We start from the raw sequence: 24625 nt of genomic DNA, 5'->3' as shown, positions 1-24625 counted from the left end.
AAACACTTCATTTGGAAGCTCAAAGTGAGCAGGCAAATTTGTTCACTTTTCTCTTAGAATAAGCTTTACCTTCTTAAAGGCACAACTGAGCCATGGAATACAGACATTCTGCAGTATTTTCTACATTATGCAGCAGTTATGTGCCCACTCCCATTCTACTTGGTGTTTTTATTGGGTGAAAGGGTTATTTCACCATGTTGGCTCTGGGGAATCCTCTTGCTTCAGTCTCTGAAGAGCTGGATTGTTTTGGGCTGACTGTGTGCACTTTTCAGGGAGCAGGAAGTGTGGCTAACACTTCCTCCCAGCTTCATCCAGCTCATCTCTGAATCTTTGTCATCTCTTTGAGAGGAATGAAGTACTGACTCACTCTGCAATGAGATATAAGAAATACAAAGTGGAAACCCCCATTTTAAATAGCTTCAATCTTAATGCTAAAGCATGTTGCATTAGGAAAGGCTGGAAAAGCTCAAATTTGATGGACTGGTGGATTTTTGCAATGCAATACGTGTCAAATATGTTGTCCTTTTCAGATCATCCAAAACCAATTTCAGCTGGTATTTCTCACAAATGAAGCTCTTGCATGGAAATCTGCATGAAGTCTACACCCTTCCAATAAGATTACTAATCAGATGATAAAACAACTGCATAAGTGTCCTCCCTAAATCCCATGAAATTAGAACTTCATGACAGACGGGGTTTAGATACTGCAGCTGCAATGTAACAAGAATGCCGCTTATTCACAAAATATCAGCCTAAATTCTGTAATACACTGCACTGAAAGTGAATTATTCATGTCTTCAGGTCTGTGAATATCAAGTAAAGGTTGCAAGTCCTTGAAGATAACATGATGTTGTGAGGCAATAACCACTGTGTGCATTCTCAACAATATTGTGAAAATGGCAATTAAAAAAATCAATGTCCTTACTGTTGTCGACTGTATTTCCTATAGTCTACGAAAACTTAAATCACTGAGGCATCACAAAATGTTACATAATCTGTCTCAGTCCAGCTACTTGGTAGAAATCACACTTCATCATACTGTTCCTCTCACAAAGCACTTTGTTGCATTATCAAGCAATTGATTCTTGTTTCCAGAAACAGACGGCAAAACAATAAGCCTCAGGCCAACTAAGCCTTCCGTCTCAAACCTTGCAAGGCATCTGATTACACTTCTGACTCATCACCAGACAAAGATCATTTATCTTTTTTAGGTTAATCTCTGTATGCTAATGCTGGGAGAGAAATTGATCCACAGAACACCTCAAGTCTAAACAAAATGAATTCTGGCTGGACTCTACACACCCGCATGAGCATTCAGATAATTCAAGTTGATGTCTGCACTGGAATGGAATAGTGTGTGAACAATCTATGAATGTGCCATTCACTTCACTTCACGCACTTTCTCCACAGACCATGTCTTTCTGAAATCTATAAATTAAATCTTTTCATGGACTTCTTGGAAGACTTTCCAAAATGCTGTTGTTAACATGTTATTGTACTGTTCTTACAAAGCCACTAGACTAACTAAACTACTATACAGAAGATGAAAAACAGTCCATAATTAAGTACAGGATTATGCTTTATAGCCTGACAATGTATAAGGTCATGCAAATGCCCTAAGCTATGCTGTTTCATTCATAAAACTGATAAAATGTGACCATTACCTTCATCTTTAAACATGACAGCATTTTTATTTTTGGGGTAAATGATTCCATAAAAAATAAAACATGATTTGTAAATAAATAGAAAAAAAGATATATAGCTACATCCACATCTCTGTATAGAAAATGAGGACAATCCAGTAAAAAGCTGAGAGGGTGAATTTGGAAGCGCTGCAGAAGTACAATATGGCCATGAAAAGCAGACATTTCATTAACATCATCAGCATGTGGCAGCAGAAAGGGAAATCCATAATTTTTCCAAATTGAAAGCACCAGACCAGACCTTATCAGCAACAACAAAATTAGCCCATTGGGTGCTAATAAACATGCATAATGACATACTTGACCCTACAGACCTACATATGCAAATTAAAGACCAGTAAATGTTTATGACCAAAGGGAATATCTGTTGCATATTCAGATGGTAATAATTTTCAATGACATCCCCATTACAATGGGCTATATTTTGTTGACTATATTTGGTGTAATGAGGGAGTGGCCGAGGGGTCTGTAGGGGTCCCATTCATCAAATGAATGAAAAAGTGTTTAGCATTTCATCAATAAGAGTTACTATGTTTATCACTACACACAGCTTGAGGCAGATACTGCACTTTAATTGCCTAGTCACAGTCAGTAGACCAGATGTAAGCTAGGGACAAAACAAATATAGGTCAGTACTAAAGAGCGGGATTAAGCTAGCCAGTGAGCAAAGAGAATCCAGACTGGCCCAAAGATGACCCAATAGTCTGATCAAACATGGGCAGTCATTTATATGGATTTGCAATGTAGCACTTACAGAATGGCATCCCAAACACAGCTTAAGATATGATCTGTTATTAAACTTAAAGTATAAATGCATATAAAGTACAAGTTGTATGGACTCTCTTTCTGTAGGGTTTAGGCTATTTTTCTGGAAAATTATCACTTGTATCCTAAATTCATGGACAATAGCCAGCTGTCAATGGACTGTGAACATGTGATTCTCTGTGGCTTCTTTGTAAATCCACATTCAATTGGAACTTCTGTTTAACAACAGGAAGCCCACTGGATTGGTCAGTCAACATGATTCACCTGAGGAAGTGACCCTGACGTATAATTAATTAATGATGTGGGGCTCAGTGCTCAAACAAAACAAAGTGTTGGGTAGAAGAATACTTTCTGGTCTAGGTCTAGGCTAGTTGATGCATTTTCTCTTTTAGTGGATTTGGGCTCAAGATCAGGTACCCTGGTGTCTTTCGAGTAATATAAATGACTCAAAAATATTAATTAAAATTCATTAAATGAATTGTATTATGTTGTAGGAGAGGAAATAATGAAATCAAAAAGGTATAGGCTAGTCAACAGAAAATGAGAACTTACCACATTCATCGCTATTCAAGAATATAGCCTATACATATATATATATATATATATATACTGTATATTATGTGGTGCAACCCAAACATGATGTATTACAATCTGGGCTATAACATGTATAAAAAGATCTTTCATAACCTGCATTGAAATACAGAGGGGGAAAAGTACAGATTAATGCAATCAAAGTACACTAGAGGAAATGTGTAAAGCAATAGGCCTAGCAGTTACACCCAAAAAGACAGCAATGGAAAAAGTGAGCAAACCCTGTTCGTAACTTATTTTTGTGTCATTCTGGCCATCACTGTTTGACACTGAAAAAAAATCTACTTTTTATATTGAAATTGACTTCCCATTTTTGTTCAGGTAGATAATGATCCTAAAAAACCAGCTGAGAAAAAAGCTAAGCAAACAAAAAACTTAAATGTGACATACTGCAGTCAAACAACTGACGGTTTCCATTTAGATAAAGGAATGAGTCAAATCAAGTAATTATTTGTTCTTTAAGAAATAGTGTGAAAAAACGCTGTATACCAGAGATCCATTTCGCAATGACTCGTGCAGAATTTCAGTCCTGCAGAAAGAGATGGAGAATGCAAAGAATACAGCCATGTATTTCATCCTGTTCTTCAGTGGAGTTCAAATAATGGCCGTTATGCTCCCATTTATGATTAAACTCAGCTGTCTCGGAACACACTATGATGCCCAAAAAATGCTGTCTAGGTAGGCAGCACACTAGGTTTTGAGACACAGCCTCTCCATGCTGTTTCAGGCTTTTAGTCTCAATAGCATGTTTAAAAAAACTAAGTGAGGAGGTAACAACTACCACAAAATGCCTTGGTCAGATATTACAGCCATTTGCATTTGGCATTGCCTGTGTTTTAAAGTGAAAGTGAATCTGTTTCATGAACTAACAAACCCTATGCCACAGGAGGACAGCCCCTGTCAAAAAGGTGGGCTATTTCAATCCTATACTGAACTCCACTAAAACTAAGTATGCAAACACTTGTGTTATAATGTCAATTTAAAACTCAGAGGTCCTTAGGGGACAAAAATGTCTGTGTCAAAAAACTGCAATAAAAATATTATATATTAATATTATTTTCCACTTTCACTGACTTAGATTTTTTAACCAACATCAATCCTGATCACAACTACCAAATATTCATTCATTTTCAGAATTTTTTTTATATTAACATTTTATTGATACAAAAAAAATAAAAAATAAAATAAAAATTAATTGAAGAAACAGAACATACACAAAATCAAACGATAACAAAAGATATGTCCACACCCACACAATTTTAGCTGCATCATTTATTCAATTGGCCTGCAGTGCTCTATATATATATACTATAATACAGCAATCTGAAAATAGGAAAAAAGCATGTATTTGCTCCATAGGCTAAACATGAGAAAAATGGCGCCATCTGGTGGAAAATATTAAAAATGTAAATGTTGAAGCCAGGGCTCTGGAATGAAAGCATAATACCATAGAATTCATGATTTTATGCTTTAATGACACTGGGATCAAATATTGCAGATTTAATGGGTTTCAATGGCGACGTTTTTGTCCTTAAGTTCCTGAGTGTAACTATTTTGTGTACACAGTGTATTATAGATGTATTATATGGGCTTTAAGGTTGCGGGATCCAGTTTGGCGATCCCCCCGCTCGAAAACCCATCATCAACCCCGCCCCACCCCCTTTTTTTTTTTTTTGCTATGTAAAGAAATGGTGGGAGGGGAGGGGGGGCCCTTGGAGATAATTGGCCCCGGGGCCTTTGCAAGTCATAATCTGTCCCTGCATAGTGTCAGCGAGTAACATTTTGAAACGTAGAAAAATGTCATTAAAACTGCTTTCAAATGACGTTGGCCAGATGTAGCACAACAAAACAAGAGCCTTTGTCAAAAACAAAATATTCTGCTCTTCAGGGTGCATCTATTCTACCCGACAAAACATCCACATCTCTTACAAATCCGACGTAAATGACTGAAGAATCGTTGATTAAGATGATTCATTGTGATCCAGTGTAAATGTTCTTTACGCAAGATGCCATGCTTTTCGTGAGCCTGCTAGACTGGTGACCAGTGCTTTGTGTCCCCTTCATGCAGCAATAGTCAAACACATTATACAGTATTGCAATATTAGTATACATCTTACTGCAGTGGAGAAAATCAATAAAGTAACATGAGCATTAGGATGCACTACATTAATGCAAACCCATAAAAACAGACGACGTTCAGGCTGGTGTGTGCAGCTTTAGATACTAGATGATAGAGTTAGCGTCCTGATGTAGCGTTACGACTGCGGTCCACTCGATTTCTCCGGCATGATCAAATCATTGGAAAAACGTAAATAGTATAAACCACAGCAATGTGTACGAATAAAGATCATAGGACGGGTATTTAATAGGTGTATATGCATCAATAATCTAGTCTTGTTTTAAATGCCTTATTCTTGTATGAACTACTTATTAGAATATCTTTTTATAACAATGCTCACTTACCCTTACTCTTCTTTTCGCTGCCAATTTGATCCCGAGCTTCAGTGCAGCAGCTAAACAGTTCTCGTAGCCCAACCCAGTGTGTGCCCTTGCGTCTCCTATCAGTCTCAGTTGCTCAGCAGCAACAATAACGTTATTCCTTACAAATAGCGGCGACATACGGCAGCCTGGAATCAGGCAACGACAACAGGGTTTGCAGTTCCAACACAGTCCGGTGGGCGTGTCCTCATACACTGACTGACGCTCAAAATAGCCACAATAAAATATTTTAAATATTATTTATTTTGTCCATTTATTTAAAAATATATCTGATATTTATGTTTGTGAATATTTCAATTACAGTAATAAGCATGTTTACACTGTAAACGTTTACTACACCGCATTTTGTATACCGGAAATACTCGTCTTGTAGTTTCCTCGCCTTAGATGAGTAAGCAGTATGATGTAGTTAAAAACTACAAGGTCCGGTTGCCTTTGTGTGGTTTACGGAAGTGTACGTCTGCCATGCAACCGTTGACGTCTTCTGGGCTCTCGTTCATTAATGAGATATATTACCACAGTTTGCTACATTGAGCCTGAGAAATTGTGCGAAATACTCACAAACCGTATTGTTTTTTAACGGGACAATGAAACCGTCCTTGGATTCTGACGAGGAGGAAGAATTAGGAGCATTACAGAAGACATTGAGAGGTGATGTTATGCTAACACACAACAGATTTATATCTAATATTAACAATCATACTACGACACAATGTAGCCCATGAAGCTGTCCAAGATTGTAAATTGCACGTCTGGCCACTTTATTTATTGTGAACTGGCGTTGGAAACCTGTTAAAATTTGAACACCTGCCACAAGATCGTTTATTCTAAAAATAGTATTGAACCACAGAAAAAAAAAAAAAAACAGAATTTTTAAATGGTTAAACGTATTATATATTAGAAACTTTTTTTGGCTACCCATTTCATTATATCATCCTATCTTCATATTATGTGTTGCATATTATTTTTTAAATAATATAAATGTTTTTGAATGATTTAATTGTTTTAGAGAGAGCCAACCGCAGTATCCAGCACCTTTCCAGCATGTTGGGAGGCCACAGCTCTGACTCTACAGAATCAAACGAGCACCAGGAAATGCTGAGCACGCCACTGCAAAACCCCTGTATGCCAGTTCAACAAAGTGAAGCAGGTACAAGTCCTTCACGGAGCATGCTTGGTTATTTGTTTTTGAAAGGGATGGTTCACCCAAAAATAAAAATTATTTCATAATTTACTCACCCTCATGCCATCCCAGATATGTATTACTTTCTTTCTTCTGCAGAACACAAATGAAGATTTTTAGAAGAATATCTCAGCTCTGTAAGTCCATACAATGCAAGTGAATGGTGGCCAGAACTCTGAAGGTCAAAAAAATCCCATAAAGTCAGCATACAATTAATCCATAAAACTCCAGTGGTTCAATCCATGTGAAGAAGCGATATGATAGGTGTGGGTGAGAAATAGATCAATATTTAAAGGGATCATGACATACTCCTTTTTTATTATTATCTTCCTTGAGGTACACATAGAATGTTAGTATATATATATATATTATTTATTTATTTATTTATTAATTATTATTATTATTATTATTATTATTTTTTTTATTATTATTATTTATTTATTTATTTTTTTTTGCACCAAAACAGTCATAATATATAATAATTTTCCACCCTGTGTCTGTCCCTCTATCTGAAATGCTCGGTTTCGAGATCTCTGGCCCTTTAAAACTTCAATGTAAATGGCCACTGTTATAATTGGCTAACATCATGCAGCCCCTCAAATACAGACATATTTGAAACGCAATCTGAAGAAAATGAACAAACTCCAAAAGACCACAACATTTATAAAATTAAATTTCAGGATTAACATATAGCACACATCTAACACATTTCATCTGAATATATTAAAATGTTCATGCAGCATCATAAACTATTAAACAGTTATGACATATGAAATATTAATGAATAAAATTGTTTACTTACCTTTTTGTGGTCCAATAGTGTTTTTAATGCCCAATCTTTCAATAACAGTTCCTTTGCAAAGCTTGAATCATATTGTGACTGGTTCACAAACAATCCACGCTGAAATGTTCTGAATAAACAAATGTGATATTTGTGTTTCAACCGGCTTCAACAGGCCAAAGCAGAGACGCTGGTCTTCACATCTTCTGTGATTGTTTACACACAGGAACAGCATGTTTCTCCCAGTGTTGGCAGCAGCAGTATGAGAAGTGTTTTTAAAAGTTGCGCTTGTACTGCTCTTAAAACGCAGCTCACATCGCCGGAAACACATCAAAAAGATCAAAGACGTCTATAGGTGCATGTTTACAAAAGACTAACAATTAAAAATTGCACAGATGGGTGCAAAAAGGTCCAGGACGCCTTCAAAACAACAAGAAACTGCGCAGCTGAATGAAACACAATGGAGGTCTCCTATTTAGAGTTCTAACTTGATATCACGTCTTATAAAAGCAGCACGAGATGTACGATAATGGTCAAAGCCGTTCATCTAGTGTAGAAAAACATTTAAATCCAGATAGGCACATGAAGTTGTCCTGTGTAAGTCTCCTTTGCTGTAGATGAACCTCCCATGACCGGCCCATGTCTCTCCTCTTTACCTGTGACTGACTGTGAGCACCAGTGGGCTGGACCAAGGGTGCAATGATGAAAAATGGGCATTGATGTCTTGCTGAAGAGGCAGTCATATGCAGATGTATTTGGTCCTTGTGACGTCACAAGTTCCACAAATTCCAAACGGCCAGTTTCCACAGCCTGGTTTAAATATTTGCTATTTTTCTATTAAGGAGAAAGTTTTCAGTTCTGAAACTTACAGTATGTTTTTATAGTACATCTTATATGTCAGAAGATCAAGGAAAATTTGATTCCTCATGTCATGACCCCCTTAAGTTCTTTTTCTTTACATCACCACCATTGATCAGTAGGTGCTGATTTGCATGAAGAGTGTGAATTGCCAAAAAACAAAATAAGAAGAATGTAAAAGTGAAAGTGGAGATTTATGGTAAAAAAGGAGATAAATATTGATCTGTTTCTCACCCACACCTATTATATTGCTTAAGAAGACATGGAGTTTTATGGATTACTTTTACGCTGATTTATATGATTTTTTTCAGATTCAAAAATCTGGGCTCCATTCACTTGCATTTTATGGACTAACTATGGACTTATTAGAAATTCTTCTAAAAATCTCAATTTGTGTAATGCAGAAGAAAGAAAGTCATCCGGATCTGGGCTTGCATGAGGGTGAGTAAATGATGAGAAGATTTTCATTTTTGGGTGAACTATCCCTTTAAGCAAATCAATACTACATGTTCTGAATGATGTGGGTTGCATCTTGCTGATTGTAGTTGTACATATTAAAGTCCAGTTTATACTGAAATCTTCTGCATGAGTATCCTAACCTTGTTCTGGAACTGGTTTATTATTATTTTTTTATGTTGTTTCAGCCAACCAGCTGCGTTCTTTGCTTCAAAAGCAGTCCAAAGATGCAAATGTTCAATCGCCTCTTTCTTCCAAGAGGAAATTGGTTGCAAAGGTACTGTACTTTTATTGCTGACATATGCAGACTAAGAAATCTAAATAAACCACTGATGAGTTTAGATGTGAATGTTGTGATCTGGTTTAGTCTACTGAACATGTTAATGCTCCCTTAATACAATATAGTTCATGTTTGTATGATAATGACAATAATACATTGTGTAATATTGATCATCAACTTTAGTTTATTGGTTTTAATGCTTTCATTTATAGTTTTTCCATTTTTAGTCATTCCTGTGTATTTAAACATAATATATGGGCACCATTTGATTGTACTGTCTAGCAAAGAGCCACAGATGAGGGCAGTAGCATTCTGCCTGGTGTTCACGACCTGGTTCCCATCATTCACAATCAGTCTGAGTACATTCAGCACCTGGAGGCAGAGGTCAAATTCTGCAAGGTCAGTACTGTTTATCAACATGAGATAATATCAGTGAATTGATTGTCTGGGGCAAAATCGTTCATTCAGTATGCATAGTTTTTTGTGTATTACATGAGGTCTTTTGTAGGCAGATACCATAAAAGGATTTTGGAATGGCAGCTGTAACTGTGTGTATATTTATGTTGTTTTCTCTCTAAAGGAGGAACTCCTAGGATTGAAACAGAGAGTGAGAGTGGTGGTGGTGGAGAATGAGAAACTACACCAGGAACTCAAAGCAAAGACATTGGAAGACACTCTTAAAGAATACACACTTGTAGACAGCACGGTATTTATCTCTGTGGCATTTTGTTATTGTACTGCAAGAAAGGATATGCTGTAATGAAACATAATTTATGAAAATATAATATATATAGTATAAAATCATATCATATTTTAGTTTACTGTCAATATAGAAATACAATGTGGACACATGATGCTACTTTGTATTATTGTGGTTTTAACTATAGATACAACTTTATACAAACACTTTTTTAAGCGGCTCACATACAGTACGGTGATTGTCATTATGTAACCTCTGTCCTCTACTGTCTTATCATTTTCAGCTAAACATGGAGCCCACACCAGAAAAGACTCCAAAACCAAGACTAAGCTCCTTTAATCAAGCCGAGCACCATAAGTGGAAGAAAGAAATGGTATTTTTTGGCAGTGGGGTACATTTACGTTTCAGAATAATGTGACATTGGATGAGTGACTCAGTATGTACCAAAATTCAGATTGCTATCTCTTTGTCTTCCACTCATATGTCCTATGACTGTCTAAGGAGCAGCTCAAGTGTCTCTATCAAGCACAAACTGAGACCCTGGAGGCTCAAGTAGTCTCCCTGAAGTAAGTGGGCTTCAATCAGTGGCCGAGCCTGAAACATTTTCCTCTCCCAATGAGTCACTACTGACTTAAATATGCTCTTACAATCTGAGTTGGCAAAACATAATATTAACATACATTTTGCATACTTATGATGTGTTAGCCCCCTGATTATTGATGTCCAGTGCTGTGAGTGTCAGTAGATTGCCAGGGTGTGGGTCAAAGTTTTTTAGAGTGGTTGGTTCTCCTTTAATTGTGCATCTGCAATATTAGCACTAAGAAGAGGCCACACCAATAGAATCTGTCATCAAAATAGGCATATTGCATGCTTTTGCTCTCACCACACGTGTGTGTGTGTGTGTAGGAAAGACTTGGCAAGCATTCAGAAGGAGTATGAGGACATGAAAGAACGGCTGCGACACAAAGAAGCGATGGCTGTGGCAGCGGGCAGTGGTCAGCGTGTGGGTGGTCTGTGTCTGAAGTGTGCCCAGCATGAAGCAGTCCTGGCAGAGACACACTACAATGTCCATGTCCAGACCATTGAAAGACTCACTAAGTAAGTGTGTGTTCTTGGTGTTTGTGGGATCTGTGGAATTTGGTTACACACAAATTAAAATCCTTAGACATTTATGTTATTCCCATAGATAAATAATATTAAATCCAAGTAGAATAGTCTGACATTGTCCTGTTTAAATAGTTTTGTCTGGAAAATTAAATATTTTTCAAATCATTCATTATTAATTATTTTTAGGACCAATTGCACCAATATGGAAAGTCTTTGCCGATATCAGTTGAACTTTTTTCATCAGAGCACTGATTTGCTTTTGAGTTATGCTTTGTTTCAATTACACCACTACTAATAGGTGTATGATCTATTTGTATTGTTGTAGTAACATTCCATCATTTCCTGGATTGGATCTATTTGTTGGATGTACACTCACTGGCCACTTTATTAGGTACACCTGTACATCTACTTATTCATGCGATTATTTACATTTATGCATTTGGCAGATGCTTTTATCCAAAGCAACTTACAGTGCAATTATTATAGGGACAATCCCCCTGGAGTTAAGTGCCTTGCTCAAGGACACAATGGTGATGGCTGTGGGGATTGAACCAGCAACCTTCTTATTACCAGTTATGTGCTTTAGCCCACTACACCACACCATTCCATTGATTATCTAATCAGCTAATCATGTGGCAGCAGTGTAATGTATAAAATCAACCATCAGAATGGGAAAAAAATGTGATCTCAGTGATTTAGACCGTGGCATGATTGTTGGTGCCAGATGGGCTGGTATGAGTATTTTTGTAACTGCTGATCTCCTGGGATTTTCACGCACAACAGCCTCTAGAGTGTATAGAGAATGGTGCGAAAAACAAAAAACAACCAGCGAGCGGCAGTTCTGTGGGCGAAAACGGCTTGTTGATGATAGAGGTCAACGGAGAATGGCCAGACTGGTTTGAGCTGACAGAAAGGATACGGTAACTCAGGTAACCCCTCTGTACAATTGTAGTGAGCAGAATAGCATCTCAGAATGCACAACACATTGAAACTTGAGGCGAATGGGCTACAGAAGCAGAAAAACAAGTTGGATTCCACTTCTGTCATCCAGGAACAGAAAACTGATGTTGCAGTAGGCCTACCATTTGTCAGCAGAAATCCTGATTTTTCAGATCAGGCGATGTTTCTCCAATCGTCTACTGTCTAGGTTTGGTGAGCCTGTGCCCACTGCAGCCTCAGTTTCCTGTTCTAAGCTGACAGTAGTGGTACCTGGAGGGGTCTTCTGCTGCTGTAGCCTATTCGCCTCAATGTTTGACATGTTGTATGTTCAGAAATGCTTTTCTGCATAGCACAGGTGTAACACGTGTTTATTTGGGTTACTGTCAGCTTGGAACAGTCTGGCCATTCTCCTCTGACCTCTGTCATTAACAAGCCTTTTTCGCCCACAGAACTTCCACTCACTGGATGTATTTTTATTTTATTTATTTATTTTGCACCATTCTCTTTACACTCTAGAGACTGTTGGGTGTGAAAATCCTTTAATTAACATTAACTGAAGCTCCTGACCCATATCTGCATGATTTTATACATTACACTGCTGCCACACGATTGGCTGATTAGATAATCGCATGAATAAGTAGATGTACAGGTGTACCTAATAAAGTGGCTGGTGAGTGTATATTAGGCCTACATTACAAGACCGGGGTGATGAAAGAAAAATAATATGTTACATTAATGGTTAAGCGCTGGCTTAAAAGAAAAGGAGAACTGCACTCATTTTTTTATTATTAATAAATGTTTGGTTTTAATCATTTTTATTATTATTATTATTTTTCAATTTTCAAATGCTTGTTTTACTTTTGTTCAGTGTTTTTTGTTTCAGGGGAAAAAAGCCTATCTAGGGATCTGAGAGGCAAATTAGCATGTGCTATATTCTATGCGCAATGCTTCTTTGATAGTTTTTTGCTGTTCTTGTGTGTTTGTTAGAGAGCGGGATGAGCTAATGATCGTTCTGTGCTCTCTGAGGGCCAGTCAGACTGAGGCCCAGCAGAGAGAATGGGCAGCCTATCAGCAGGTCAAACAGGCAGTGGAGATGGCAGAAGAGGCAAACCTGGAGAAGACAAGAGTAAAAGCCCACACTATTACCACAAATCAATGATTAGAATATGAATTTTGATGTTTTGAATGACCTGAAATGTTTGATGTACTGTGCAGAGCTAGGCACTCAACTCATTGACCCTGACCTCCGGTCTGTGCTTGTGCACCTGCAGGCACTGGTGCAGTGTGAGCACTTCCACAGTGAGCTGACGAGACAAAGAGAGAGGCTGGAGAGGGAGCTGGCTTCTAAGCAGGACAAGATCACTCAGGCCAGGGAGGCATCACGGGCAGAGAGCAAGAAAGAGAAAGAGGAGCTTGCCAAGACTGTTAGTTCAGTTGCCATAACAAATACAATATTTTTTTTCCTTCTTTAGATGGATGCTATTATATTTAATTGATTTAATTGTTTTGACTGTCTGTTTCTGTAGAATTGGATTGTTTACTATAGTGAATGTCTATGTGAGCTTTTGCTGCCCTCTAGTGTCTTTTTAATCATGGTAGATGGCTACAATTTTGCCAGATTACTTTCGGTTACTAATTGGAATGAATTAGGATGAAGAGAGTGATCTTTCAATATGTAATTTTTTTGTTTTTTGTCTTTTGATAGCCTCAAATGTAAACCAAACAGAAAAAAAAAATACTGAAAAAAATTATTTTATGTACTATAGATATGGACATAGATATATTTCTATATAGTGACCCCAAAAAGTATCTTCACACTTAAGCCACACTTAACATATTAAACCAAGTGGCGTATGCAAACAAATCATACTGTGTAAAACTTTTAGTAAATCTATTTGTTTTATCATTGTCCTAACAAACTTCTTTTTGTGAATGTTCTGCTTAAAAAAATGTGCTTTTGCGTATGATATTTTTATGCCATTGTTTGACATTCATGGATTTTAAGTGTGTCCAAATACTTTTTTAGGGCCACTGTAGCTAATACAATACTGTTGCTTCCCGCTGTAAGGTGACCAGTCTGTCTCAGAGAGTGGCTGAATTGGAGGGTCTGCTGGAGAGGGGAGAGAGAGACAGGAATTCACTCAATGGCCAGCTGGAGGAAGCCTATAAGAAGCTCACTGCACAGGAAGCAGACAACAGCAGGGTACAGCTCAATTTTAAGCCAACCTCACTAGTTTTAAACATTGCTGAGCTGATTTGAACTGTCTCTTTTTAATGTTCTTCTTCTGCACACAATAGACTTTACCTGGTGAGGAACGCAAGGCGTAATACACAGAGAGTTTTTTATGCACATCCAGCCTGTTAACATTCACTTAACACAGCCCACTGTGTACGGTATACATTAATACTTTGCCAAGACAGTTTAACTCTCATTCATGTCCTTTATATAATGTTTAAAAAAAAAAAAAAAAACAGCCTGTTTGAGTGTATCGCAAACCTAAGACACTGTTATGGTATTTTCACTCGTTTGTATTTTATGCTTATTTCTTTTCTTTTTTTGTAAATTTTTGTGAAGAAAAAATTCTCACTGCAAAATGTGAGCTTGGTTTGCCTGTCATCGTGAAGCTTCCAGAATTTTTTTGTTTGGACAGGGGCAGATACGAAACATATTCTGTTATAATGGATATTTAAAACAAAAGATTTCTAATTACAATTAGAATCGTATACAAGTGTTTAGACAATGGTCAGATGAAAAGATCTTGTATATGTATCAGATTTAAAACCACATATGAAAGTGGCCCAAATTGGATGTGAAAAAATCTGATCTTGTGTTTTTTCTGCACGCATGCAAAAATATCTTGTCTGAACAAGATATGGATACAAAATGAAATTGGTTGACACTGTTAATGCATTCATTTGCTCTTGAGCAAGACACTGTGCCTGAAACTTTGGATAAAAGTATTTATTAATATTTAATGATAAATAACTAATTCACCCATTTTTTATTTCTTTATTTTTTTTAAAATAATTTCATTATTCATTTACATGCAATGCCTCGTTTATTTTTCTTTAAATGGGCTAGGTGGTACAGTAATCTTTATGGAGAATGTCTGGCCACTAGATGGCAGTACAACTATATTATTAGCATTGCTGATGGAGTGGCTGGAAAGACAATTCTAGTAGAGGTTTGTGGAGCCGATAGAAAGACGTAGCAAACAAATGAATGTATATCGAATATGTGGATGTGAACTGTTTTCTCATGAATAGTCGGTAAGAACAGAAAAGGTACATGAATTTTGCATTAAGTTGCACGTACTGTGTGCTTGAGTTAGGTATGTGCGGAGCTGCGTTTTCTGTTGAGCCAGGCCCAGCTGAAGAAAGAGGAGGCGGAGAGAGAGGTGAGAGACATCAGCTCCAAACTGGGCCACCAACTAGAACTGGTCGAGCAGGTAAGAGAAAATTAATTGGTCAATTTTCATTTTGGGTGAACTATTCCATTAAACACCTAATATTCAGTTTTATGATAAAAATGCTATTTGATTTATATGTGCAAAAACAATTTGAAAACAGGCATTGTTAAAAAGTTTCTGTTAATAGAAAGGAATTGTTAATAATAGGATTTAATACAAAAATGTATGCATACTCGGTCTCTCTCTCTCTCCTCTCACGGGGTTCAGGAAGTACAGAAGCTGGGTGTGGAACTGAGCAGTTGCCGACAGCGTTTGGAGGAGGCCCAGAGGGCAGAGGGCCGAGCTCGGGCGGAGGCAGCCGGCCTGGCCGAGGGGCTAAGCTGTGCTCAGCGCCAACTGCACCTCACCAGGTAACCCCCTTAATCCTATTACATGCCACAACACTGCACCCTTCCTCTGGCCCCAGTGCAGTGCCAACATGCTGGCAGGAGGGCACCCAAACTTTATTAAATCGCCACTAGCTACCGGCTGCCACCGCCACAGTCCACCACGCACCAGGAAAACAGGGCCGGAGAGAGGAGCACACACTCTCAATACTCGATAACATCACTCGGTTTAGTGGTCTTGGGTGTGCACAGTGAAATCTTCTATAATCACATGAATGTTCATATCACTTAAGTTTCTAAATCTTTTTTTTTTTTTTTTCAAATAACTATTATTAATCTGACTCGCATTATTTGTGTAAATTAGTACAGGGTGTGTAGTGCATATGCAGTATGAGCTGCCATTTAACATAACTGTATTTTGCTTCTTAAATTAAATGCACACCATTTAATTAATTCAAAGACAGACCCTTTACACATTTGGAGCTATCACCAGATTTTTGTTTTATCTGAAGTTATGACAGTTTGCAGAGATGGCGACATTGGTCTTTGGTGTTGTCTCACTTTATGTGTGTCTTGCAAAAATCTCCCCAAACTGTCAAGAAAATGAGACCGGAATACATTAGAAGATGAAAACCTCTCGATTGTTTGTCAGAATAAACATTGTTTTTCAGTAACATTTGTTCAACTTATACCTGCTTAATAGAACTCAAACATGGATTATAGCTCCAGATTATGAAGAATAGATCAGATGTAACACCTCCCACCCTTTTGATTATATATAAGATTTTTTGGCACAGTGAGGCACTTTGCATTGCCATTGAGTGCAATTTAGTGACTTAGTGTTCATTACTATAAATAAGAGTTACTGCCTGCAAAGCCCAAGGGAACTTTTCTATCTTGAGTTTAGTGTTGCTTGTTGCTATATACAATTGCCTCAAAAAGTATGCGGACAATTAAGACACACTTAATACTATATGAATGCCAATGCATTAGATGACAAAATATCAAACCAAGTGGCATCTTCTAAAAAATGATGCTAGACCTTTTCTCTGAACTAACTAGTCATTTTTTCTTAATTATTTTAATCAACTGGTCCCAAGGTCATTATGAGATGTATGAAGTCTGTTCCCCTCAAGTTCACACAGGTGTCCTAGCAGAGTAACCACAAGTGTGGTTCATCACATTAACTATGGCCTTATGCCAGTAAGTTTGACGTGTTTTTTATTTCTTTTTTTATTCTGGACAGTTATTTTGAATATATAAAACCAAACAAACTTATTTTTTTAAATGTTATGCTTAAAAAGTGTGCTTGTGCCATCTTTAAGATATTTTCCACTTGTTTTGATGTTTAGTATGCAATGATATATTCATACACTTTAAGTGTGGGACTGTGGGTTAAATGTCCAAATACTTTTTGGGGTCACTGTATTCAGTAACTTCATAATGTTATAACTCATTTGAAACCTGTTAATATTTTATTTGAATGCAGTTAAAGAATAAAAGTTTAATTCAAGTAACATGTTTTTTTTTTTCATGCAATTCAAGAAAAAAACATGGCATTTTTTTCCTTAGTGAGTCATTGAGCCTTTATTTATTCTGTAGTATTTGAGTTTCTCTCCATTGCTTTTCATGATTGTTTGCTGTCAGGGCCTAATTGATACCTGTCGGTCAGCTAGTTTCTGCCTTTTACTCTCTTCCATTCTCTAGCTTTGCAATGGTGCTCCCAGGGTGCAGCTGACATGTCATGCTGACCCGTGTAGGGGGCTAAGGTAACAGGATCAAAAAGGGCTATTTTACAATCAGTAATATTATTTGAAAATGACCGTACATATAACTACATTCATTAAATAATCTGTATTATCCAGGGACGCTTCTCAATTATCCTCTGATTTCTCATGGGTGCCCCAGATAGACTTTTTGGGGTTGATGACAATTCCACACCCATCTAATGGTGGCCCTCAGTAAGGCAATTTCTCTGTGGATGAGTCTTAGTGTAGGCAGTGCTGAAGCCTCAGTGGGTTTGATGGCACTTGGGTCTCTGTTCCTCTGGAGGAAGTGCAGATCTTGATCTTGCAGCATCTGCCACAGAGATGCACAGCTGCAGAGGAGGGAGAGCATCTGTTCACACAGGACTGCAGTACTAAAGTATTAGTTCTCAGTCATGTTTTGTTTATAAATTACCATAAAGAAGCATGCTGTTCCAGAAATATTACTGAATAATTTGAGCCATTCGTTTACATTTGGAAAAGTATCACTTTGCATGAAAATGATCCAGATGGTTTTTAATGGAAAATAGATTATTTGCACGAGCTGGTCTAGAAAAACAGTAGAAAAATGTAAGTGTGCATTGTTAGTTTCTTTCACCTCAACAGTTTTTAATACCATGTGCATTCATGATGATGTAGGCATTACATTAGTTCAGTCAAGGCCCAGGTTGTTTTTTTCTTCCAAAAACATTCAATGCAATTCATACTGACCGTGAACAACAACTCTGATAAACATATTTTCAATTTCTAAATTAAATTTCATTTGATATTAATTGTGAGGAATATGGCCACAAAGCTCAATATGATAAAACTATCCTCAGGTAGTTTCAATTCTTAAGAAAAGAAAAGAGTTTGAGTCTTTTGTTGTTTCTAAAAAATAATATGAAAAAGTGAAGCTGTTGTGTTTTAAAATAGGATTTATATTTGAACTTTTGTCCAAAATCTTTGTTGAAATTAAAGTCAGTGTGGTGTAACCAACAGGAGAGACCTGGGGGTATTCCAGAAAGCAAGGTTAACTTACCATCATATAAACCCTAAACTCTCGGTTGATTAACCCAAGTGTCGCTTACTCGCTTTTCTTGATTCCAGAATACCAGTTGTGGGTTAGTTCACTCAACCGTGAGTTCGAAACTCCTAGTTTGTGCTCTCATGTTGAACTCAGAAAGGCATTCTCAGCAGAGCGCCAAATCCACTAGTCACCATGGAAACAGACGCTAAAATGAAATGCGCGCCATATTTCAGTGACGCAGAACATGACGTTTTAATGACTGCAAACGAGAATTATTTTGTCTTTACTCATAATAGCGATAGAAGCTGCATTGGTTTAATACTGATAGTTTGCTTGACGGAGAGTATACTGAATTAATATGTGAAATTTAAATGTTTTACTGCACTTGTAAACGCTTAATTCAACATTAATATTATACCTCTCTTGCCTACATTGTTTAATAGGTCGGCCTTTGTTTTGTTTTCATATTATGCTTATTAAAGAAGTAATATGTAACATTGACATCAAGCGTTTAAAATGGGTACTGCAGTCCAAATTCAAAATATTGGAGAGAGTTGTCTTCCATGCCCACCCCACCCCCTCAGTCTCGAAGCTCACGCGGGTTGCCAGGTTGAGGACACGCAACAGGAACGAGCAAACTTACAGTGGCAAGCGACGAGCCTTACACTGTAAATTGATCAGCTAATGTATATGTTTGCAATGTTTTTATTGTTTGCAAATTCTAAAACAGCTCATATGGATTATTTATAACTCTGCCAATGTTAGTTAGATGTATTGCTGGCTTCCATGGCTGCAGCGCACTGTGTTTGCCTCTAACTTGTTTCAAATCTGGCAACACGGGGTGTCGAAATACTGTTGGGAAATGGGCAGTGGGTGGGATCACACAGGCCAAAACACTAACAGAAAGAAGAATATACTGGCTGTAGTATTGTTTTCGGAGAAGCCAGTACTTCAACTTAGCATGTTTCCTAAATCTCTGATAACATATTATGATAATTTTATGCTTTTGTACAGTAAATATATAACAAAATGCACCTTTAACATTGATATTTTATTAGTATAATAATAATAATAATAAAAATAATAATAATTTAGGTTTTTATAGCTATATTGCTAGGTTTATTATTTTTTTATTTTCAGGTTAATTTAACTAGTATTCAGCATTTACTGTGCATGCTCATTTATGTACTACTTTTATTTTGAATAGCATTTGATATACCATTGTTAACACTGGAGTTTCTTTACACTTACCTTTTAATTAGCATCATATAATCTTCCATTTCCCACGGTTGCTAATGGTGCCATTTTATTATTAGACCCTCTGTCAATTGTAGGATCTCTCACAGTTGTCGTTATTTTCCATAGATTTAACGTAATGCTTTTCAGTAGGCCACACATGATTACTCATATGCATTATAAGATGATGTTGTTTTAATTGAAGATCATTATACATTATATATGTCTGATTATGCATTATAGATGTTCATGACCTCAGCATTAGGGAAAAGTAACTCCTCTCTTCCTTGCTGAAGAGGAAGCTATAAAAGGTCCATATTGAAAGGCAGATAAAAAAATGTAATTTAGAGAAGCACCATATTCAGCTCCAAGTGATGTAGAGGATGCTGAGAATCAGAGAGATACATCTTTCCAGTGAATAACTTGACCATCAGATTAAGGAGGGCACTGTAGGTGACTCTAAATTACAGCATGTCTAATTTGTATTTTCAGATAATAAAGAGAGTACAATGAACAAGTCTGGAAATGTGCGCATTTATATGTACAGTACATTAATTAAAGTGATAAGAAATAAAATCTCTAACCTCTGTGCTATGTCTGTGGTCCATGAAATGATCACATATTTGTGGTGATGTGAGCGTGGCCGAGCAACATCTGTATAGGCCGGGAGAGGAAGAACGTTAAGGATTGACACCTGTGGGTAATTATCTCTGACAGCTGTTTTGTGTTACAGTGAGAGCTGAAGAGAGATAAAGGAGCAGCCATAGCTGCCGTAGTGGAGAGAGGGAACCTGAGTTGTACGGCGACGCTGAGACCGTTTACAAAGATGCGGATACTTCATGTTGAGAATTATTTGAATTGCAGAGTTTTTGTTGTGTTAGACTGAGAATTCTAAAAGTGAAAGAACCATAAAGTGTGCAAAATAAAAGAATCCTGAAGTGTGTAAACTGGTTCCTGCTTCCTCATTTCCCCTGAACCTGACCTGAGAGGTCACAGTGTGTCGAAACCCGGGAACGAGGAAGGAATCGTCATCATGGAGACCTCACCGCTGGTTGAAGTATTTAAGACCCTCTCCGGCATCCACCAAACACAGCATCAGGCCCTTCTGGACCTACACACGGAGCAGGAGCAATGGTTCCAGGTGCTCCTTCAGGCCCAAGCTGAGGACTGGCAGGTGTTGCAGAGCTTGGTGCCCCAGGGGGAACTGCAACCGTGACCCCGACCACAGCTTCAGCCATCACGCTCGTAAAGATGGGCCCACAGGACATACCGGATGCTTTTGTCGAGCTGTATGAGCGGATGGTTGAATCCTGGGGATGGCCCAACAACCAGTGGGCGGTCCGGCTCTCGCCGCTGTTGACCGAGGAGGCCCAGCTTGCGGCCCCAACAGCTTCCGGTGATAGACCTCCTGGAATATGAGAAGCTGAGATGAGCCATCCTGCAGCGGGTCGGTCGCAACCCAGAACAGCATCGCCAGCGTTTCCGTTCTGACACTTGGAGAGCTCGGCCGCCCGTTTGCCTTTGCTCAACAGCTCTGCAACTCCTGACAGCGGTGTTTGCTGACAGCATAACGCGATGCTGTGGCTGTGGTCCATCTGGTGGTGCTGGAGCAGTTTATCACCCGGCTACCGAAAGGGATGGCGGAATGGGTCTAGTGCCTGGATGAAGCCGTCCAGCTGGCTGAGGACCACTTGGCGACGGTTCATGGGGCTGGCGAGCCCTCTCTTTCTCTCTCTCTCTCTTTGGCTGCGTTCCATTTCAAATTTGTACCACCTTCCCTCGCAAACTTCACTCCGTCTCATGGACTCGGATGTACGTTACTGCTTACGTTGCACGAGTGTCCATTACTGGTGGAAGACGTACAACTGGAACACCCTTAACCCTTGATCACTTGGAGCATGTTGAAGGCTGATTGTGGAATTATTTAGTGATTTTTGCACCTGAGAAAACAATGTTTTCTGAGATTGATTTCAGAGGCTTGTGTATAAATCTTGTATGTTTAATTTTTTTTCATTAGAATGTATTATTAGGAAGAATTGATCAAAATTTACACAAACAAAAATGTTAACATAACAATGAACACAGGCTATATATGTGTGATAAATAGTTTAATGTAGCTACAAGTGTTATGCTGTTAAATATCAATATAACTTTTCTAAACTGCTTAATTGACCTAACTTCACTTCCATCAGACAGAGTTGTGTGGGGTTGATGAAGCGCGATATGCTGTCACGTCACAGTCGAGTTGCATTGTGGGATATGGAGCTGCCTGAAGCATACATCAGAGTAGGCTCGCTCCCTCAGTCAAAATCGAGGGATTGAGGTTCTGTCAACAGAAACTTCCCTCGCTCACTAAACGAAGTGGAACGGACTTCCAAAATGGTGGCGGGGATTCCCCCGAGGGGAAGTGCTTAGGGGAGTTAGCGACTGGATGTTAAAAATGAAGTGGAACGCAGCCCTTCTCCATCCTCCCCTTCCTCTTGTCCTTGTCCTATTCCTACTCCCCGGAAACGGGAAGTTGTTCCCCCTGAACTGGCTCCCCGTGCCCGTGGATCTTTCAATCTGCCTGTTCCCCCGTCTCTCTCCGCTCTCTTCCCCAGGTTGGTGAATCTGCTGCCGTGAAGTCTGGGCCGGTCTGCTAGAGCTGCGGGGAACCTGGGCACTTCCAGGACCGATTCCCTGCGATGGAGGTGGAGACATTGGTCTGGATCTCCGACGTGCCACAGGCCAACCCGGATCGAGCAGGAGCATACCGGACACCTGCGAGTATTAAGGGGGGTGCATACCAAGCCTTGGTGGATTCAGGTTGTAATCAAACCTCCATTCACCAAAGCTTGGTTCAATCTGAGGCTTTGGATATGAGCCGGTGGGTGAAGGTAAGGCGTGTGCACGGTTATATTCAAAATGACCCTTTAATGACGGTCATTATCCAATTTCGGGGACAAAAGCATAGTGTCGAGGCTGAAGTTAGTCCCTTCCTCTCCCATCCACTAATTTTGGGTACGAATTGGCTGGAGTTTACAACTTTATTGAGGGGAATTTGTGTGGATTGGTCCTTTAACAAAGTGTGTGTGGTGTGCGATTCGCTGGCTGGGGAGGCGGTGCGAGGACGCTGAGACAGTTTACAAAGAGACAGCAGTTCAAATAATGCTCAACATGAAGTACCTGAGTTTTTGTTGTGTTAGACTGAAAAGTCTGAAAGTGAAAGAACCCTAAAGTGTGGAAAATAAAAGAACCCTGAAGTGTGTAAACTGGTTCCTGCTTCCTCATTTCCCCTGAACCTGACCTGAGATGTCATAATGTTATCTAGTTAGTGAAGTAGAATAATGGCCGATTAATTGCTTAAGCTTTTAATTGGCAGACATTACCTGCATATTGATACTATGGAATGACTTTTTATAAATAAGATTAATATTTATTGACTGAAGGAACTGTAAAAAGAATGTGGGGAGCTATAATTTAATTCTGTGAAATGTATCAAATAAAATTTATAGAATTACAATGATTTATTAGAAGGGCTAAATATAAATGCATAAAGCCCTCTCTTTACAGTGAAGAGTGTGGAGGCCTTTCCAATGTGTTCTAAGTGTACTAAAAATATTACAGTTTTAAAAACTTCCCGTTAAAAGAAAGCACAATGTACACAATTTGTTCACTTTTGAATGCAAATCCTCGGAAGGTGAGACTGGAAATACCTGCGTAAAGAAGATTTGTGAGGTTAAACTTAAGATTGCAGTTTTCCATAATAAGGATTTACTTCGACGCCCCATGTGTCATTATTAAAAGGGCATACATGCACTGACAGCCTCTGAAACTTACTGACTGTTACCTGAAATAAACCAAAGCAGGTTATGTTCAGAGAGTAAGTTGCTATGGCTACTAACAAAATCTGAAAGTTACCTCAGTTTTTGGAAACGTAAATTGAGGTTATGTGCTTAACCTGCTTTCTGGAATACCCCACTGTAGACCCTCGTGACTCTGCCAAGGTCAGTCTTTTAAAATATCTGACAACATGACATTTTTATGACACGAACAGTTAGTTGAAGAAAACTTCAAAAATAAGGTTCATGATTTAAAAAATGCTGAATAATATATCATTATTAATTATTTTACAAATTATTAATATTTTGGAAAATACTTTTTACCTTGACAAAATATGTTTTATAATGTATGTTTGAAAATAATCATTAGGTTGTGTGTACTCGCATATATTTTCGGTGTATAAAAAAATAGTTTTACATGATGGTTATACCACACACACAATTTTAACTTTTGTTGAAAATGTAAAGTTTTTCAAAAACACATGAAGCATAAATTCATAAAATTACACTTCCAAGATGTTAGCCCATGCGTTGTACACTATATTTGCAAAAGATATTTCTTTTCATAATCTTGGCTTCTTTGTCATAGACCTGTTTACATCAAAATACTTTCTCTGTCACACTTGCAGTAGATGCAGATTAATTTGCTTGTGCTTACTTGTAGTTATAGATTTATATCTATAGAAATAATTTCTGGCATAAAAAATTTAGTCTTCTGTGATCCTAAAGGTGCTGTTGTTGCATTTGTTTGTGTAAAGCCCTCACATAGAGCTGATCCACACATTTTGACCAAACTTTTTGTTGGAAAAGTAGCGAAGACCATGTGTGAACATGTCAAAGTAATTTACTTTCAAGGCGTGCAATCTGTAATTTTCATTTTTGATCAGCGCATTCATCAAATTGAAGGGATTAAGTGACTAAATTAAGGCGTATTAGCATTTAAAAGCTCAGGCAGGATGCTGCTCTTTAAGCACTCCCGGCTTCCTCTAGATGAGACAACAAAATGGCCTGCTGAAGATCAGAGTGGTTAAGCCGCTGACAGGCCCTGCTTTTGGCAGCTTAGGGTCTTTTAGACACTGTATGCATGGTGTGGACGTGCTCTGCCAGGGCAGGTTCTTTGGGCCAGGCACAGTGC

General features: G+C 38.2%; 2 protein-coding genes across 11 annotated transcripts in view; one reads left to right on the top strand and one right to left on the bottom strand.

Annotated features, from left to right (window-relative positions):
* LOC127413872 (centrosomal protein of 170 kDa-like) overlaps window positions 1-5712 on the bottom strand; it is a 46132-nt gene extending 40420 nt beyond the window's left edge. For 8 of the 9 annotated variants that reach the window (XM_051651394.1, XM_051651397.1, XM_051651398.1 and 5 more), the window contains exon 1: window positions 5523-5712. The gene's annotated coding sequence lies outside the window, so the exon portion shown is untranslated. Of the gene's footprint in view, window positions 1-193; window positions 369-5522 lie in introns of all 9 variants that reach the window. The other variant, XM_051651395.1, reaches the window with a different exon arrangement.
* Window positions 5713-6005: 293 nt separating this feature from the next.
* sdccag8 (SHH signaling and ciliogenesis regulator sdccag8) overlaps window positions 6006-24625 on the top strand; it is a 73446-nt gene continuing 54826 nt past the window's right edge. The window contains exons 1-13 of one of the 2 annotated variants that reach the window (XM_051650986.1): window positions 6006-6209; window positions 6568-6681; window positions 9025-9113; window positions 9399-9515; window positions 9697-9822; window positions 10100-10189; window positions 10318-10382; window positions 10723-10914; window positions 12850-12988; window positions 13134-13286; window positions 13931-14065; window positions 15195-15311; window positions 15540-15682. In XM_051650986.1, the coding sequence (XP_051506946.1) occupies window positions 6146-6209; window positions 6568-6681; window positions 9025-9113; window positions 9399-9515; window positions 9697-9822; window positions 10100-10189; window positions 10318-10382; window positions 10723-10914; window positions 12850-12988; window positions 13134-13286; window positions 13931-14065; window positions 15195-15311; window positions 15540-15682 (1544 nt within the window). In that variant the 5' untranslated portion in view covers window positions 6006-6145. Of the gene's footprint in view, window positions 6210-6567; window positions 6709-9024; window positions 9114-9398; window positions 9516-9696; window positions 9823-10099; window positions 10190-10317; window positions 10383-10722; window positions 10915-12849; window positions 12989-13133; window positions 13287-13930; window positions 14066-15194; window positions 15312-15539; window positions 15683-24625 lie in introns of both variants that reach the window. The other variant, XM_051650985.1, reaches the window with a different exon arrangement.

This window comes from Myxocyprinus asiaticus, chromosome 23 (assembly GCF_019703515.2).
Source record: "Myxocyprinus asiaticus isolate MX2 ecotype Aquarium Trade chromosome 23, UBuf_Myxa_2, whole genome shotgun sequence".
NCBI classification, from domain to species: Eukaryota; Metazoa; Chordata; class Actinopteri; order Cypriniformes; family Catostomidae; genus Myxocyprinus; species Myxocyprinus asiaticus.
This window is presented reverse-complemented; position numbering and strand designations above follow the sequence as displayed.